The sequence below is a fragment of the Elephas maximus genome, chromosome 15 (assembly GCF_024166365.1).
Source record: "Elephas maximus indicus isolate mEleMax1 chromosome 15, mEleMax1 primary haplotype, whole genome shotgun sequence".
Taxonomy (NCBI): domain Eukaryota; kingdom Metazoa; phylum Chordata; class Mammalia; order Proboscidea; family Elephantidae; genus Elephas; species Elephas maximus.
Window position 1 is genome coordinate 17,972,898 of NC_064833.1, and position 15,467 is coordinate 17,988,364.

Consider the following 15,467-nt stretch of genomic DNA (forward strand, 5'->3'; position numbering starts at 1 on the left):
GAAGCAACTCCATTAGTAGAATACTATATCTATACCTGACTCTCTATATTAGACAGAATGCTACCAAACGCAAGCTGAATTTAGAAGTAACTGTAGAGGGGGTTCTAAAGCATCATAATACAAATTAACTACCAGTCATCACAGCAATAAACATATTCCAGGGGCAAGTGGTTGTATTATATTCTTATTAATTTACACACCTGGGAAGTGTTCCTATCGATGAAAAGGCTCATACATGAATAACTGAAAACTTCTGACAAGAAAGGAGGTAAGAGACTATTGTGGAGTGTTCAGTGTTGGGGACAGGGGGTGGAGAAGAGGGCAATCTCCGGTACTTCCCTATCTGGCTCCAAGGGATTTCTCCCTAACTTCACCCCTCTGTTATCTCTCACCTTCTTGCTAGTCCCCTGACAAGAGTAATTTCTCTCATGCTCAAGAATTTCTGTCCTTGAATCTCACAACTCCCACACTAATTTTCCCCTTCTTCCTCTTTTGTCAATGATTCACAGTGTCTAGTGGGGGGGGGTGCATTCTCATATTCAGTCATAGGTAATCAGATCTAATAAATCACGCCCTCTGGCCTGGAACTCACTGCAGACACCATAAGATCAATTATTGGTTTTCTAAGTGAGATACCAAAATGAGATACTGTCCCCAAATCTGGTTTAACAAAAATGGTAACTCCCAGCTTGCAAGATGCCCCATTAGGCTTCATGTTACAGTAGTAGATATTAGTGACTTTAAAATAAGTTTTGCAAAAGGCAAAGCTTACCAGTCAATAAAGGGTGGGGAGACAGAGGGAAGTGATATGTCAAAAACATTCTAAACTAGTTGCATAATGACAAGGTTGAGGTAAACTATACCTTTGACCCACCTCATTCTTTTATTATATGTAAGACCATGTTGGTTTCGACAGCTTATGTGAAGTATATTTCCACTCTTCTAAATCTCAACATACTAGTTTCAAAAGGAAGGTAAAACGCTCATGTTAGCTCATTAAGTAAAGCCCACTGTACTTACGGTATATCCATGGGCAGATTTATAAGAAAAAACCCAAGTAAACCAATCTAGCACCTAACTGCTCCTGTTAGGTTAAGAGGAAAAATATTCTCCCCAGGCTTTTGGTTGGAATTGTTATAAAATAATGACTTGAAAAAACAAAAACAAGTACAGGGTTGCGATCCGATTTAGATACTTTAAATCTGACATCATCTGTAAGATGCACAAAAGCCCGTTCTCAAAGCCAACTCTTCAGACAAAATTAGACTGGACTGTAAGACACACAATGATTCTGGTGAGGAGTGTGCTTCTTAGCTCAAGTAGACACAAGACTATGTGGGCAGCTCGTGTCTGGAGGCAAGATGAGAAGACAGAGGGGGACAGGAGCTGGTTGAATGGACACAGGGAATACAAGGTGGAGAGGAGGAGTGTTCTGTCACATTGTAGAAAGAGCAACTAGGGTCACGTAACAACATCTGTATAAGTTTTTGCATGAGAAACTGACCTGAATTGTAAACTTTCACTTAAAGCACACACACAAAAAAAAGATGCACAAAAGAGAGTCTTACAGGAAAAGGGGAAAAAATACGAACGGTCTGGATTTTCCAATAAATTCACCTGCTGAAGCAACACACACAAAAATAACAACATTCAAGCAAAGCCTAACAATTATTTTAAGACTTAATGTTTGTTAAAGTAAAGTTACATAATTAAAGAACATGGTAAAAATATATATAACTCAAAACATAATGTGAATCGCAAGCTCCAGCTACTTTTGCTAAGCCCCAGGACTATGTTAGGGGCCCTGGTGGTGCAACAGTGAAACACTCGGCTGCCAACATAAAGGTGGATAGTTTAAATCCACTCAGCAGCTCTGTGGGAGAAAGACCTGGCTATCTGCTCTCATAAAAATTACAGCCTAGAAAACTCCATGGGCCAGTTCTACTCTGTCATATGGGAGTCGCTGAGTTGGAATCGACTCGACGCCACCTAACAAAATAGCAGGACTATGTTATTAGCTGCTGTCGAGTCATCCCCGACTCACGGTGACCTTATGTACAACAGAATGAAACGTTGCTCATTCCCACGTCATCCTCACCATCGCCAGTCTAGGACTATACTGCTCATCAAAAAACACAGAGGATATATATTTTCTCACCGATTGAAACTAATCTGAACCTGTTATGTCATTTATCATTTAGTTCAGTGGTTCCTGTCCTTTTTCATCATGCAGATTACGGTTTTAAAACACTGCAAGGACCACCCACATGATAGTGGTTGGACTTTTATCATCTCTTTGAAAAAACACATGCCAGACTATGAATTTGAGGATTCCCTGAACTAAATACATTGTTACCTACCCCTCCTTCAGGAATCAAAAGCCCACAGGATGGGAACTATAGGTTTAGTTTAAAACAAGGACATAAACACAGAATCAGAAATACACTGTATTGCCATTGTGTTTATCCAATACGTCGTAAGAAGTCTCACTGACCATGTCTGATTAGTGAAATGGCTTGAGAAGCAGAGTATCAGGAAGGAATCTATTCTCAATCAACTACCAACATGACTTACATTACTGACCAAAGAAGGTACTTCAATAGCTGTTAGGGGATGAATCACTGGCTAAACCTTAGGTTGCTCAACTTCTCTTTACCTTTCGATACATACAAGTACTTTATGACATTATTTCTCTGGCTTTTTTTTCTCAAAATTAAGTCTTTGGAGTGATCAAGGCCCTCTGAAACTCTGACATTAGGACAATCAGAAATAAGAGGCCACCATTTCATGCAAAAGCCACAGAGACAGAGAAGTGACCAGTCATATTTGACTTTCGATGCAGATTAAATATCACTTCCTCGGGAAGGAATCCCCCAATCTCCCAGCGCGTCATACAGCCCCTCAGTTATTAACTCTCCCTGCACACTTTATTTTTCCTTCGTAGCACACACTACCCATTGCCGCTGAGTTGATTCCGATTCATAACCACCCTATAGGACAGAGTAGAACTGCCCCACTGGGTTTCCAAGGCTGTAATCTTTAAGGAGCCCAGGTGGTGCAGTGGTTAAAATACTCAGCTGCTAACTGAAAGGTCAGTGGTTCAAACCCATCAGCAACTCCCCAAGAGAAAGATATGGCAGTTGGCTTCCGTAAAGATTCACAGCTTTAGAAATCCTATGCGGGAGTTCTACTCTGTCCTTTAGGGTCTGTATGAGGTGGAATCAACTCTATGGCAACAGGCAATGGGGTTTAATCTTTAAGGAAGCAGATCCACACCTTTTTCCCACAGAGCAGCTGGTGGGTTCGAACCGCTGACCTTTTGGTGAGCAGCCGAGTGCTTTCCTACTGTGGCACCAGGGCTCCTTGCACACATCACAACAGTCATTAAATGATGTCTGTATTGCTCTTTGTTAAAAGTTTGTCTCCCCTTCTAGACTGAAGACATCCTGAAGGTGAGAGCCAGGTGGGCCTCGATGTCCTACTTCTTGCACCTAGAAGTGCCGAAAGAACATAGGTGTTTAGTAGTATTTGCTCAATGAACATTTCAGAACAAAAAGGCAACTAATGGTGCCCCTTCAATGTACTTGAATAATTAAGGCTGAGAAATCAAGTGGGGGGGTCATTGGCTCATCAGGAGTCTAATACTGAGGACATTACTCTATTTTCCACATGAAACAGAATTTTCCCTCGCAGGAACAGTGACAAAACAAGTAACTATAACACAGCATATCTGTGTGCCGTGTCACAGCTTTCAAAATGTTTTCACCACATGTGTGGTCTCATAACTAAAAGTCTCTGGGGCTGTCTGACAATGGAGCTCTTTGAGGTTCTAGGAAATTTTTTTGACAGGTATATATATAATCCATTTATGCAGAAAATTTTTATAAATGACTTTTAGACTTTCAGGGAATTTTTTTTTTAGTGCTCACTGCATAGTATTTCCTCTACAAACTAGCTGGAACAAAGTCCTAGTTTATTTATTTATTTATTTATTTTAGTTTCAGAGCACTAACATAGATGCTGTTCTAAGGAAAATATTCAGGCATTGTAGAATGTAGTAGCTCTATTTTCTGAAAACACAAAGAAAGACAATCTGAGAGTTTTTGCTGAATGCTGAAGGGATTTCCCAGGGATCTGTTGGTAAACCAACCTGTATGTCTAAGGTGCCAAAGTAAACTTCTAACACCTTTGAGGAAGTATATAACTTCAGAATTCTGTGAAGGTAGGAGTGGAAGAGAGATGTTTATTTAAAAATAAAATCTTACAGCTCTTTAGTGATTTTAAAAAAGGTTTCTTTTTAAACTTTCTATAAGTATGTGAAAATACATAAAAAGAAAAGCCACAGATATTTTGAAATTAACTTCAGAAGAGTGGATCAGAACCTGGGCAAATATTATAGTAACAGAAGTACTATAACTCTAAAAGTCTATGACAGAGTGGGAGGTTACAGGGGCTGACGTGGGCTTCTATTATCTGCACTCTTTGTTAACAATCTAACTTAAAAGAATCTCTGCTTCTTAGAGGCCAGGAGCACCTTACACTGTAACTTAATTAGCTTATACCTAAATGCTAGGTGGTTCTTGAATTGCAGAGTAGGGCAAGTCAAAGAGAATAAAAAGTACCTATAAAGTGAGCAAAGTATTTGTTTCTAAGAAAGGTCTTATTCCACGTCTCTATGGAGTATACCTGAAAATCTGGGCACAGGTAATAATAATACCATCTTATATTGCCATCAAATTCTAAGAATTTCAAAGTGTTTTGATATACAGTGTCTAATGTGACTCACATATGATCACGTGAAACAGGCAGGCTGTCATGAATTGAATTGTGTCCCCTCAAAATATGTGTCAACTTGGCTAGGCCATGATTTCCAGTATTGTGATCTTATGTAATTATTCTGAGTTGTAAATCCTACCTCTACAACAAGGCAGGATTAGAGGCAGTTATGCTAATGAGGCTGGACAAAAATCTACAGGATTTTTGAGTCAATTTCTTTTGAGATATATAAGAGGGAAGCAAGTGGAGAGGAGATGGGCCTCATTACAACAAATCAAGAAGAGCCAGAAGCAGAGCGTATTCTTTGGACTCAGGGTTGCCGCACTGAGAAGTTCCTAGACCCAGGGGAAGACTGATGACAAGGACCTTCCCAGAGAGCTGACAGAGAAAGAAGGCCTTCCCCTGGAGCTGGCGTCCTGAATTTAGGACTTCTAGCCTCCTAGACTCTGAGAGAATACATTTGTTTGTTAAAGCCATTAATTTGAGGTCTTCCTATTAAAGCAGCACTAGATAACTAAGACACAGGCCAAGAAAATGAGGCTCCATGAGATTTACTGAGCAAGGATCATAATTTTGAAAGTGGAAGAACCAGGGCTGGAAGGGTTTCTAATCCCTAGTTCGGTGCTATCTCTAAAAAAAATATACCATCCTAGTGGCACAGTGGTTAAGAGCTGGGCTGCTCACCAAAAAGTCAGCAGTTCGAATCCACCAGCTGCTCCTTGGAAACCTTGTGGGGCAGTTCTATTCTGTCCTATGGGGTCCCTATGAGTAGGAATCAACTCGATGGCAGTGGGTTTGTGGTATTTATACCATCCTGGCCCCTCCCAAGCTACTGTTCATTTTTTTTCCATCACCAAAACAAACAGGATGATAGCAATGCCCAGAACTTCATGTATATAAAAAGGCAGAAAACATTTCCCTCAAAATAATGGTCATATCCCCGCTATATACTTTTATATGGTTTCAGGTCTGAGAAATCCTATAAAACTACATGATTTACTCTCTTGGTAGTATATCAAGCTTACACAGAGAGCATTGCTTTGCATGGGAAAGGGCAAATAAAAACATGGCTTCTCCTCTTATGAAAGACGAGGGACCTTCCCATCCAAGCGCTGGGATCACTAAATCCGATGTCCTCTAGTCTAGTGTGACAGCAGGGCTAAAAGGTCAGATAAAACTCAGAGCATTAACACTCCCCATACAGTGGGATGAAGATAAAGGGGTAAAACGGAAGGAATGCCGGGAATTACCGAATAGTGGGGGGGGGGGGGGGAGTGGTCTTTGTGTTTGACTTTTTCTTGCAAGTGACTCAGTTTCTTGAAGTGGGAAGAGTTTAATTCTTAATTTAAAAATATCTTAAATATTTATGGGTTCTAATTTTAAAAGAAAAAAAAATCAACATTAAGTTCTTTGACTCCAAAACTTGATTTTTCTTCTACCTATGAAATATACTACGGTGTTATATTTGCACAGATGAAAGCTAAAGATAAAAAAGGCCCATCAAATTAGCTCCATAGAATGTAAGGGTCAAAGCAAGACCAACTCAACTTATAGGCCTAACTCTCATCTTTGGTAGCAAATACCAGGTACATTCTATATAAACAGCTTTGTTCTTTGAAGTCAGTGGTTTTCAGCCCTGCATACATACTAGAATAAGTTTTTAAAAAATACTAGTGTCCCAACCCTACTCCAGACCAAGGAAATCAGAATCTCTGAGGGTAGGGACTGGCTGACTCTAGGGTTCAGCTGGGGCTGAGAACCTGTGCTGTAAGAGCCTTGTTATCCAGTTTCATAGGCCCCAACAGGATGCTATTTTCACATTTTCCTACAGAAGAACCACAGTACCAGGGCCACAGTCACAGTGGCTAGAAATATCAGAATTTTACAAGTTAAACTAGTTAAGTATTTGGGTATAAGCAGATATTCTTAAAATAAGTCACAAATACTACACTTATTAAATGTTGTTGTTGTTCTTGTTAGTTGCCACTCACGGCAACCCCACGTGTGCAGAGCACAACTGCTCCATAGGGTTTCCAAGGCTGTGACCTTTCAGAAGCATATCACCAGACCTATGTTCTGAAGCACCTCTGGGTGGGTTCAAATCGCTAATCTTTCAGCTCGTAGTTGAGCACTTAGCTGTTTCCATCACCCGGAGACTTCTATGCTTAATGAATACTAACCATAAAAAACAGAAAAACTTCATGTAACTGTGTAATACATGTTTAATTGGCTTAGGTTTAAATAATATTTAAAAATTTATATTCCAATGAATAGTAGCCAATCTTGGAAAACATTTGTATTTTTGGAATTTTCCCGTAGCTACGCGTATGAAAAGACAAATAAAGAAACCAGAAGCACAAGAACATCCTATTACACAGGTATACTAAAATCAGTTCAACAGGGAGTTTCCACTGCTCCGAGAACAAAGGACTTCTCAGAAACATGACTGCAATCGCATTGCTCATTTCTTACTCAACACAGTACTGAAAAGGATGTTGCTGTGTTCCCACCTTAACTGCCTTATGCTGCTGGACTCAACAAAGATAAGTCTGGCTCCTGGAAAAACCAAAATGCCAGCCTTCTTCATTTTTAAACTTGCTTTAAAAATCTTTCACATTATCTGATTGAATATATTGCACAACAGCTGCAGAGTAGTTAAAACTGGAGAATGAGTAACTGAACCTGGTCTAAATTGTATGTTTAAGCAGATGTAACAATAAAATACAAGTCATATACAATTTCTAATATTTTATAAACAATTTACTCATATTCAAAGAATGCCCGCACTAAAAAAATTCAAGACAAGAAAAATCTAAAAGAGATTTAATATCCTAATTAACCTAGGTGGCCTAGCTGGGAAAATATTTAAGATTCCTATTCTATGAGACTTCCTGGTTAAGAGGAAATTAACAGCTGCTATTTTTTATAGGGGAAACCCTGGTGGCACAGTGGTTAAGAGCTACGGCTGTTAACCAAAAAGGTCAGCAGTTCGAATCCACCAGGCGCCTTCGAAATCCTATAGGGCAGTTCTACTCTGTATTTTAGGGTTGCTAAGAGTCGGAATCGACTTGATGGCAGCAGAGAGTTAAGGATAAGGAAATATTAAAGGTTGGAGAAGAATTTTGATGTTGTGTCCATATTTCTAGGTCAGTAAGTTGTAACCAAGCATAACCAACTGAGTGTGTATGAATAAACATAAATATTAAACTTACACGATTTATTACAGATTGAACAGCCTTTACGTAATGGTTTAGTTCTCGATCCATTACAGCAAACTCAACCATCGCCTTCTCCATACTGTATTCACTACTCACTTCAGCTAAAAGAAAAAGAAAAAAAAAGATAGCAACTATTATTTTCCACTTGAAATATCGTATCTGAAGAAGGTTACACCAATATAATCCATCTTAAATTTTTAGTAGTTCATAGTGGCATCTAATACCACCTTTCTTACTGTGTTGTTTCTGACACATGTGTAACAAATCGGATTTTTAAAAAGAGGTTATTATTGCATTAGAGAAATAAGAATTATCAAAAAGAACAAAAGAATCACAAAAACAATCTTAAAATTTATCTTGTGGTAGGTTGCTATTTGATATGGACATTCTCATGGGCTTTCTTCAAGATATCCTTGTGGACGTCTCTCCTAGTTCTAGTCTTCAGTCTCTGGTCTCTTCCATCACTTTCTGCAGCAGACCAAGATACTCAGACTTGACCTTGAAGTTTACCTGACTTGGCATCACTTTTAGAACTAGCTTCCTGATCTCCTCTTGTGTTTGTCCTTTGTTGCCTCAGGCTATACTATTCATTGCTTATATTCTTCAGCAAACCTGTCCGAACATTCCTGAGCCTAGAACATTAGTTGAGGCTGCCTGTAAAAACAGCTGGCCTCTAAGACTCTTCCCTTAGGCCCATGACTGACCTCCTCATCAGTCTTTGTCTCCTTTGTGGTGATATCTTCAGTCTTGTTTTTCAAACTGCTATCTGGCTTAGGTCTTATTAGCATCCATGGGACGCTGGTAATGAAAACTATCATCCCATTCATTTTATTTTGCAAACTCTTTTATAGCAGTAGTGGTAGTACTAACCTGCCATGAGTTGGCCCCCAGCTCATGGCAACCCCAAGCACAATGGGATGAGACCATTGTGATCCACAGGGTTTCCATTGGCTGATTTTTTGTAAGTAGATTGCCAGGCATTTTTTCCTACTCTTAGTCTGGCAGCTTCACTGAAATCTTAAAGAGAAGAGTCTTGGAAGGCTTTAGGTTGCAGAGGTACTTCTGGGTAGAGCTCAGAGTGAAAACCATTTTTATTATCCATACCCCTGACTGTCCCCCCCGCCCCCCCCACCAGCCAAACAGGGTCTTGGGGAGGCTAGAAATATTCACATTTCTTCAATGTGCCATCATTCTGTGAGCATTTATTTCTTACAGTCAATGCTTACTTGTGTTAATCAAGCAAACTTAAGTTATATTTGAACATTCACTTGGAAGCCAACGAACACACGGGGAAATCTCATGGGAAGTTACTGGATGATTCAGCAAGACCTGCATAACATATCTTACCCACTAATTAAGCAACTGCTCCAAGAATCTGGTACAATAACTAGCTGAAATATGTCCCCCTACCCTTGCCCCATCAAATCAAATCCAGAGGGCAAGATAAGCCCTGATTTAGGTTATAAAATTGTAACTGTTTCTGCAAGTATACCAGTAAACCAGGGCGATCTGCCTATAAACTTTCATGTCTATATCCAGTGGCCCTGGCCAGTACTATCCCAAACACTACTGCAAACACCATGGATTGATATTACTCAAAAACTTTACTCGAAAAACTTTAGAAGTGTTATTTGAGCCAGGAAAGACCACAGAACTAACATCATTCTTTAGAGAAATAAAGAATGAGAATCACTAAAGGTGGGCTTCTTTTTAGACTGAAGTGCTCTGATACTTACATAGTATCAATATGTATCTGAATGGATGAAGTTGGCTTGCATACAACTTTCCTAAAGTCACACAAAAATCTATAATTACACAATTTATGCAGCCACCTTACTCATTAGACACGTCATCCACCTGTTAATGTCAAAACCTACTAACACAGATATAACTACTACTGTTGTCTCCAATTTTTGAAGTATTGAATAGGTATTAGAGTTACATGATCAGTCGAGCATTAAGCAGAATGGCCCAGTTAGTGTTGTAATCAAATTCAGATTAAAACAAAATTCATGAGACCTCAATGAGAGGAAACGATGGCTGCAGCAGGGGCAGGCATGAAAGTAAAATGGTAAAAACCAATGCTAGATGCCCCAAATATGAGAAACCAGGGGCAAAAGGAAAGAGAAGGAATAGAGCTGAGAAAGAAAAGGAAGGGAGGAGACAAGCTAACTAACGTTTAGAGATGTGGGCCCAAGTAAGACAGATTCCAGGTCCTCTGTGGCTAAAGGACCCAGGCATTAAACTGAAACAATATGGTGATTCTTATACTGCACGGCAGGAATACAAGGGACTTTATCCAGCCCAAGCTCCAAGACTGTCTAAGGTCTCTTCACATCTCATATCCTCAGTGTAATGCCATTTTCTAGGTCACGGGTTAAAAAGCAGCAGCAGATGGGGGAGCAGAAGATTCTTTATCTCGGCTTCCCCAGGACACCCTATCAATAGACAAATCAAGCTTTCCATCCAGCTAGCAACCAGTTCAGCGAGAATGGAAGGTGACAGAGCTAAGCCATGTAGCTTTCTGACTCACTACTCTGAGTCAGGGAAACCCTAGTGGCGTAGTGGTTAAGAGCTATGGCTGCTTACCAAAAGGTCGGCAGTTCAAATCCACCAGGCACTCCTTGGAAACCCTATGGGACGGTTCTACTCTGTCCTATATGTCATGGCAATGGATTTTTTTGGATTCTGAGTCAGCCTCCTCCCTGGCCACAGCTGTCCTGTAGCCATACCCTGGGACATGAACCAGTGAGAAATCAACTCTTTTCCCTGAGTCCCAGCCCTGAGGTTTGGAAAGCTGAACTGAAAACAGGTCCCAGAGCACAGTTAAGGTCCTCAGTAGCACTGCCTTCAGTGGAAGATATGAAAATGAAGACATTTTTCCTCTCCCTTTCCCTTGGCACACCCATACACATCTGCCCCTCTCTGCCCTACCAGATATCCACCAGCCTTGCTCTGCGGTTCCCTAGGGTCTAGCCCCAAAGTCCTTTTCTAGGATCCTCCCTCAGTCTCTACAATAGGATCAAATATGCCATATAGGTTCATAAAACTTCTTTACCGTTACAACTAGGGGTGTGTGCGTGTGTGTGTGCGTGTATGCGTGTGTGTGTGTGAGAGAGAGAGAGAGAGCAAGGAACACTCTCAAGACAAATTTCATCTACTTATATCCCTTCCAACTTTGTCTCTGATTCAACTCCAGTTTTGCCAATGGCCAAGCTGTTTCCGGAAATTTTGTCCTAACAAATAAAAACTGCAGAATGAGGTTTTTTTTATCCTACAAAGTCATGTAAGGCAAGTCTGCACAGGAACCCTACCCATTACATATAATTGAATAAATTCAACTCCATGTATTTTATTAGTAAGCTACCAGGCTATGACAACGCAGACATTTTTTGTTCTTAAGGGGTTGCTGATGCCAATTCAATATGAATCACATACTCAGAAGACTCTGAAAAATATTAAATGTCATAAAGTACATATGTCCATTTTGGGAAGAAAGAAAGAAAAGAGGAAGGGAACTGCCTGACTGTATTTTAAATCGCCTAGAATGGGACAAATAAAAAAATAGTAGGGAGATATTACTTTCCGAACTAGGGAACAAGTATTTCTTAACCTTTTCAAATTAAAACTTGATTCTTCTATATTTTGCAAGGAAGACATTTTATCCTTTTTGGGTACGCTCAAACAAATGACAGTATAAACCATACCTCCTCTACCATCCCCCTCCCTCCAGAAAATAATCCCTTCCTCTCTGAAAACATAGCTCTACCTAACTCTACCAACATATAGCTACATGTACGCCTACGTGTGTGTGTCTGTGTGTGTGTCCTGGCAGCCGAGTACTAAGTAATCTCTACACAGTCATCAGAAGTGGAATTTAATGACTTACTCCTTGAGCAATATTTAATAGAAACTTAAGTTACTTCTCACTTCACTCTACTTCAAAGTCATAATTACTCCTTCACATATACACATAGTGTGGTAAAATGAAAACTAAATCTGCATTTGATAACCGCGCCCTACTGGAAATAACAGTGAAGAAACAACCGTGTATGACACAAACTAGTAAACGACTGGCTCCTCTATAAACACAATAAATACTCAAGAAATATTCACCTTTGAAGTCATCTTCATTTTACTCACTTTTATAATTCTTTTACCATAATACTACAGAAGAGGGAAGCTGTATAGTATAAAAGTAGCCCCCAAAAAGCCAGCTATAGAGTCAGATCACATTCAAATCTAGACTATATTACTTGCTGTTGTTGGTATAATGACCCATGTGAAAGAGCAGAATTGCCCCACAGGGTTTTCTAGGCTGTCTTCTTTATGGGAACAGATCGCCAGGTCTTTCTCCAGCAGAGCAGCTGGTTGAATTCAAACTGCCAACCTTTCAGTTAGTAGCTGAGTACTTAACCATTATACCACCAGGGCTCCTTGCTAGCTATGTAGTTTTTGGTAAGTCACTTTACTAGAGTCTCAGTTTCCTCTTCTATATAATGGATACAATAACAATAAAACCCATTGCCATCGAGTTGATTCCAACTCGTACCTAGCTCATAAAGTTGACATGAGGACTAAATGAGATAACACAGGCAAAATGCTCGGCACAGAGCCTGGTCCACAGCAGACACTACTTAAATATTATCTGTCTTTATAATTATCATTGTTGTTGCTGTCAGCTGCCATCGAGTTGATTCCAACTCATGGTGACCCCATGTGTACAGAGTAAAGGTGTGCTCCATAGGGTTTTCAAGGCTGTGACCTTTCAGAAGCAGAATGCCAGGCCTGTCTTCTAAAGCACCTCTGGGTGGGTTCAAACTACCAACCTTTTGGTTAGCAGTGGAGCACTTGGCCATTTGCACCACCCAGGGACTCCGTTATAATTATTACAAAACGGATAACTACTCTGCAAATGTCATTAGCCTAAACACTGAAAGTATTCTGTCCTTGGGACCAAAAAGGATCAAGTAAAGATCATCTCCTTAGCTCTCTCAGCTGTTTTTATTAACTTGAGATCAAAGCACTAAGGGGACTAGCAAGACGGTAACACCTAATAAGCTTTGTAAAATCCCCTCCCAACCACCACCTTGTCCAGAAACTCATTTACCCAGCAAATGCTTACTGAGCACTTACTACATGCCGGGCAGAGGGAAAAAAAGCTGTGGAGCAGGGGGAAGAGGCAGCTAACACTGCCCACAGAGGGAGGGTAGGAAAGGTTAACAGGTGAGGACAGATTTAAACTGTGTCTTGAAGGATGGGTAAGTACCCGCCAGATGCTCACCAGACCAGGGCAGAGACTAAACAAACACCCTCACTCCTCTTTGCAGAGGCTGACTGATAGTTACAATAGTCAAACAAAAACCCTGGGAATGAACGTCGGAGAAAGAGATCGATAAAAAAAAAAAAAAAAGAACAAAACTTCACTGAGCCGCAAACATACCACCTTATCCAATCTTTTGTTAAAACAATGTAAATTAGGTATTGGTAAACATACGCTGGAGATAAGGAAATGGATGCTTACAGAGGTTAAATTATTTGCCCCAGGTCATACAATTAATAAATGATGGAGTTAGGGGCTGATTTCAGGTCTGACTTAAAGTCTTCATGAAAGCAGGTAAGAAGCACAAAGAAATAAGCAAAATGCATTTCAAGCAAAGGACATGGAATATTGAATCATCTGTTCTCAGGCTAAAGGAATCCTCCTAAACATTACCTTCAGAGACAGAGAAAGGGAGCCACTGACTGACTTAACTAGTTCTGACCCCAGAGTAAAGGAGGCCATTGTTGTATTTTTATGCAAATACCGCACTCCCTCTGTCTCCGTTTGCCAGCCATGTCCTCCCCCCTCGAGGCACCACCACAAGGGCCATCATGCCAATCCTCTTCCACATTTTGCTGTGAAACAAAATTAGCATAACATGCTTACAAAAGTACCCCGCGGGGGAGGGCACCGCTGACAACAGACGCAGGTGAGCGTTGTCCGCAGAAAAATACGGAACATCTTTCATTAAATAGACAGGTACTTCCTTAGAAATCACAGTTAATATTCTGTAAACTACCATGGTAAAAGTGTAACTCAAAATACAGCTCTGAGCATATTTTATGATCAATTAAGCCCATAAAACCACAGAAGTTAATCGCTGGATACCATCTACCTTCTGCCAGTCATCAAAAGCAGCACTGCTTTTCCGAATCCCAGGCTGGTGGGCATCTTATCATTAACACATACCCACAGGAAAGAATCCACAACCCCTTTGTTACCTATTATAAGGCCCCCAAATCCTCAGGTTCAGGCCTACCTTTTATTCGTCTTAAGCCCTTTTTCACGTGCTTCTTGCCCATTTTTCCCTACCTAATTCCTGGAAAGGTCAGCAGTTTGAACCTACCAGCCACTCCTCAGGTGAAAGATGTGGCATTCTGCTTCCATAAAGATTTACAGCCCTGGAGACTCTATGGGGAAGTTCTGCTCTGTTCTATAGGGTCATTGTGAGATGGAATTGACTCGGTATCAACAGGTATGGGTTAATTCCTGGCAGATTACAAAGAAACAGTGAAGACAACTCAGCACGCAATATTTACAGCAGCATTTCCTAACCAACATAGTTCAGTGAATGCTATTTCTGTCTGGTGTTCAAGTCCTTGGCTGTCTTATCTACAGTTTGAGGCTCGGAGACTCAGAAGGCTTAAAGAAAACAGCCTGGCTTTGACTTCTGGTTCAACAACAAAGTTCTGGAATGAATTTGTGGCAGCAAAGAAGGGAGAGAGGCTTACACCTCAGATGGTCCTTGAGAAAATTAAATGAGACTACAGGCAAAGCAGGTATCATGGTGCCTCAAACCCCCGCTGCTGTCGAGTCAGTTCCAACTCATAGCAAACCTGCAGGACGGAGTAGAACTGCCCTGTAGGGTTTCCTAGGCTGCAGTCTTTACAGAAGCAGATTGCCACATCTTTCTGCCACGGAGCAGCTAGTGGTTTTGAACTGTCAACCTTTCAGTTAGCAGCTGAGCGCTTAACCACTGCACCACCAGGATCCTGCCTCAAGCATAGTAGGCTTTTAATAGATGAAGGCTATTTTGCTGTAAACTAAATGTATTTTGCAATTCTCCCCAATATGAATCTTTGATTGGACTTAGTTTCTACTGAATCACGGAGTTAACAAACCCACTTCTTAAAAAATATTTTTAAAATAAAGCAAGCAAAAAGATGGAAACAACCCAGATGCCCAACAACAGATGAATGGATAAACAAACTATGGTACATACACCCAATGGAGTATTAACGCAGCCTAAAGAACAATGACGAATCTGCAAAGCATCTGATAACATACATCAATCTGGGGGCATTATGCTGAATGAAATAAGTCAATCACAAAAGGTCAAATATGGTACTAGCCCACTACTGTAAAACTCATGAAAAGATTTACAAACAAAAGGCAACAATCTTTGATGGTCACAAGGGAGGGGAGGAGTG

At 40.5% G+C, this 15,467-nt stretch overlaps 1 protein-coding gene across 1 annotated transcript in view; it reads right to left on the reverse strand.

Moving 5' to 3' along the window:
* The window catches only part of NSMCE2 (NSE2 (MMS21) homolog, SMC5-SMC6 complex SUMO ligase), a 271,346-nt gene that overhangs the window by 197,079 nt on the left and 58,800 nt on the right, over positions 1–15,467 (reverse strand). The window contains exon 3 of the mRNA XM_049854355.1: positions 7,989–8,095. Coding sequence (XP_049710312.1) covers positions 7,989–8,095 — 107 coding nt within the window. The remainder of the gene's footprint in view (positions 1–7,988; positions 8,096–15,467) is intronic.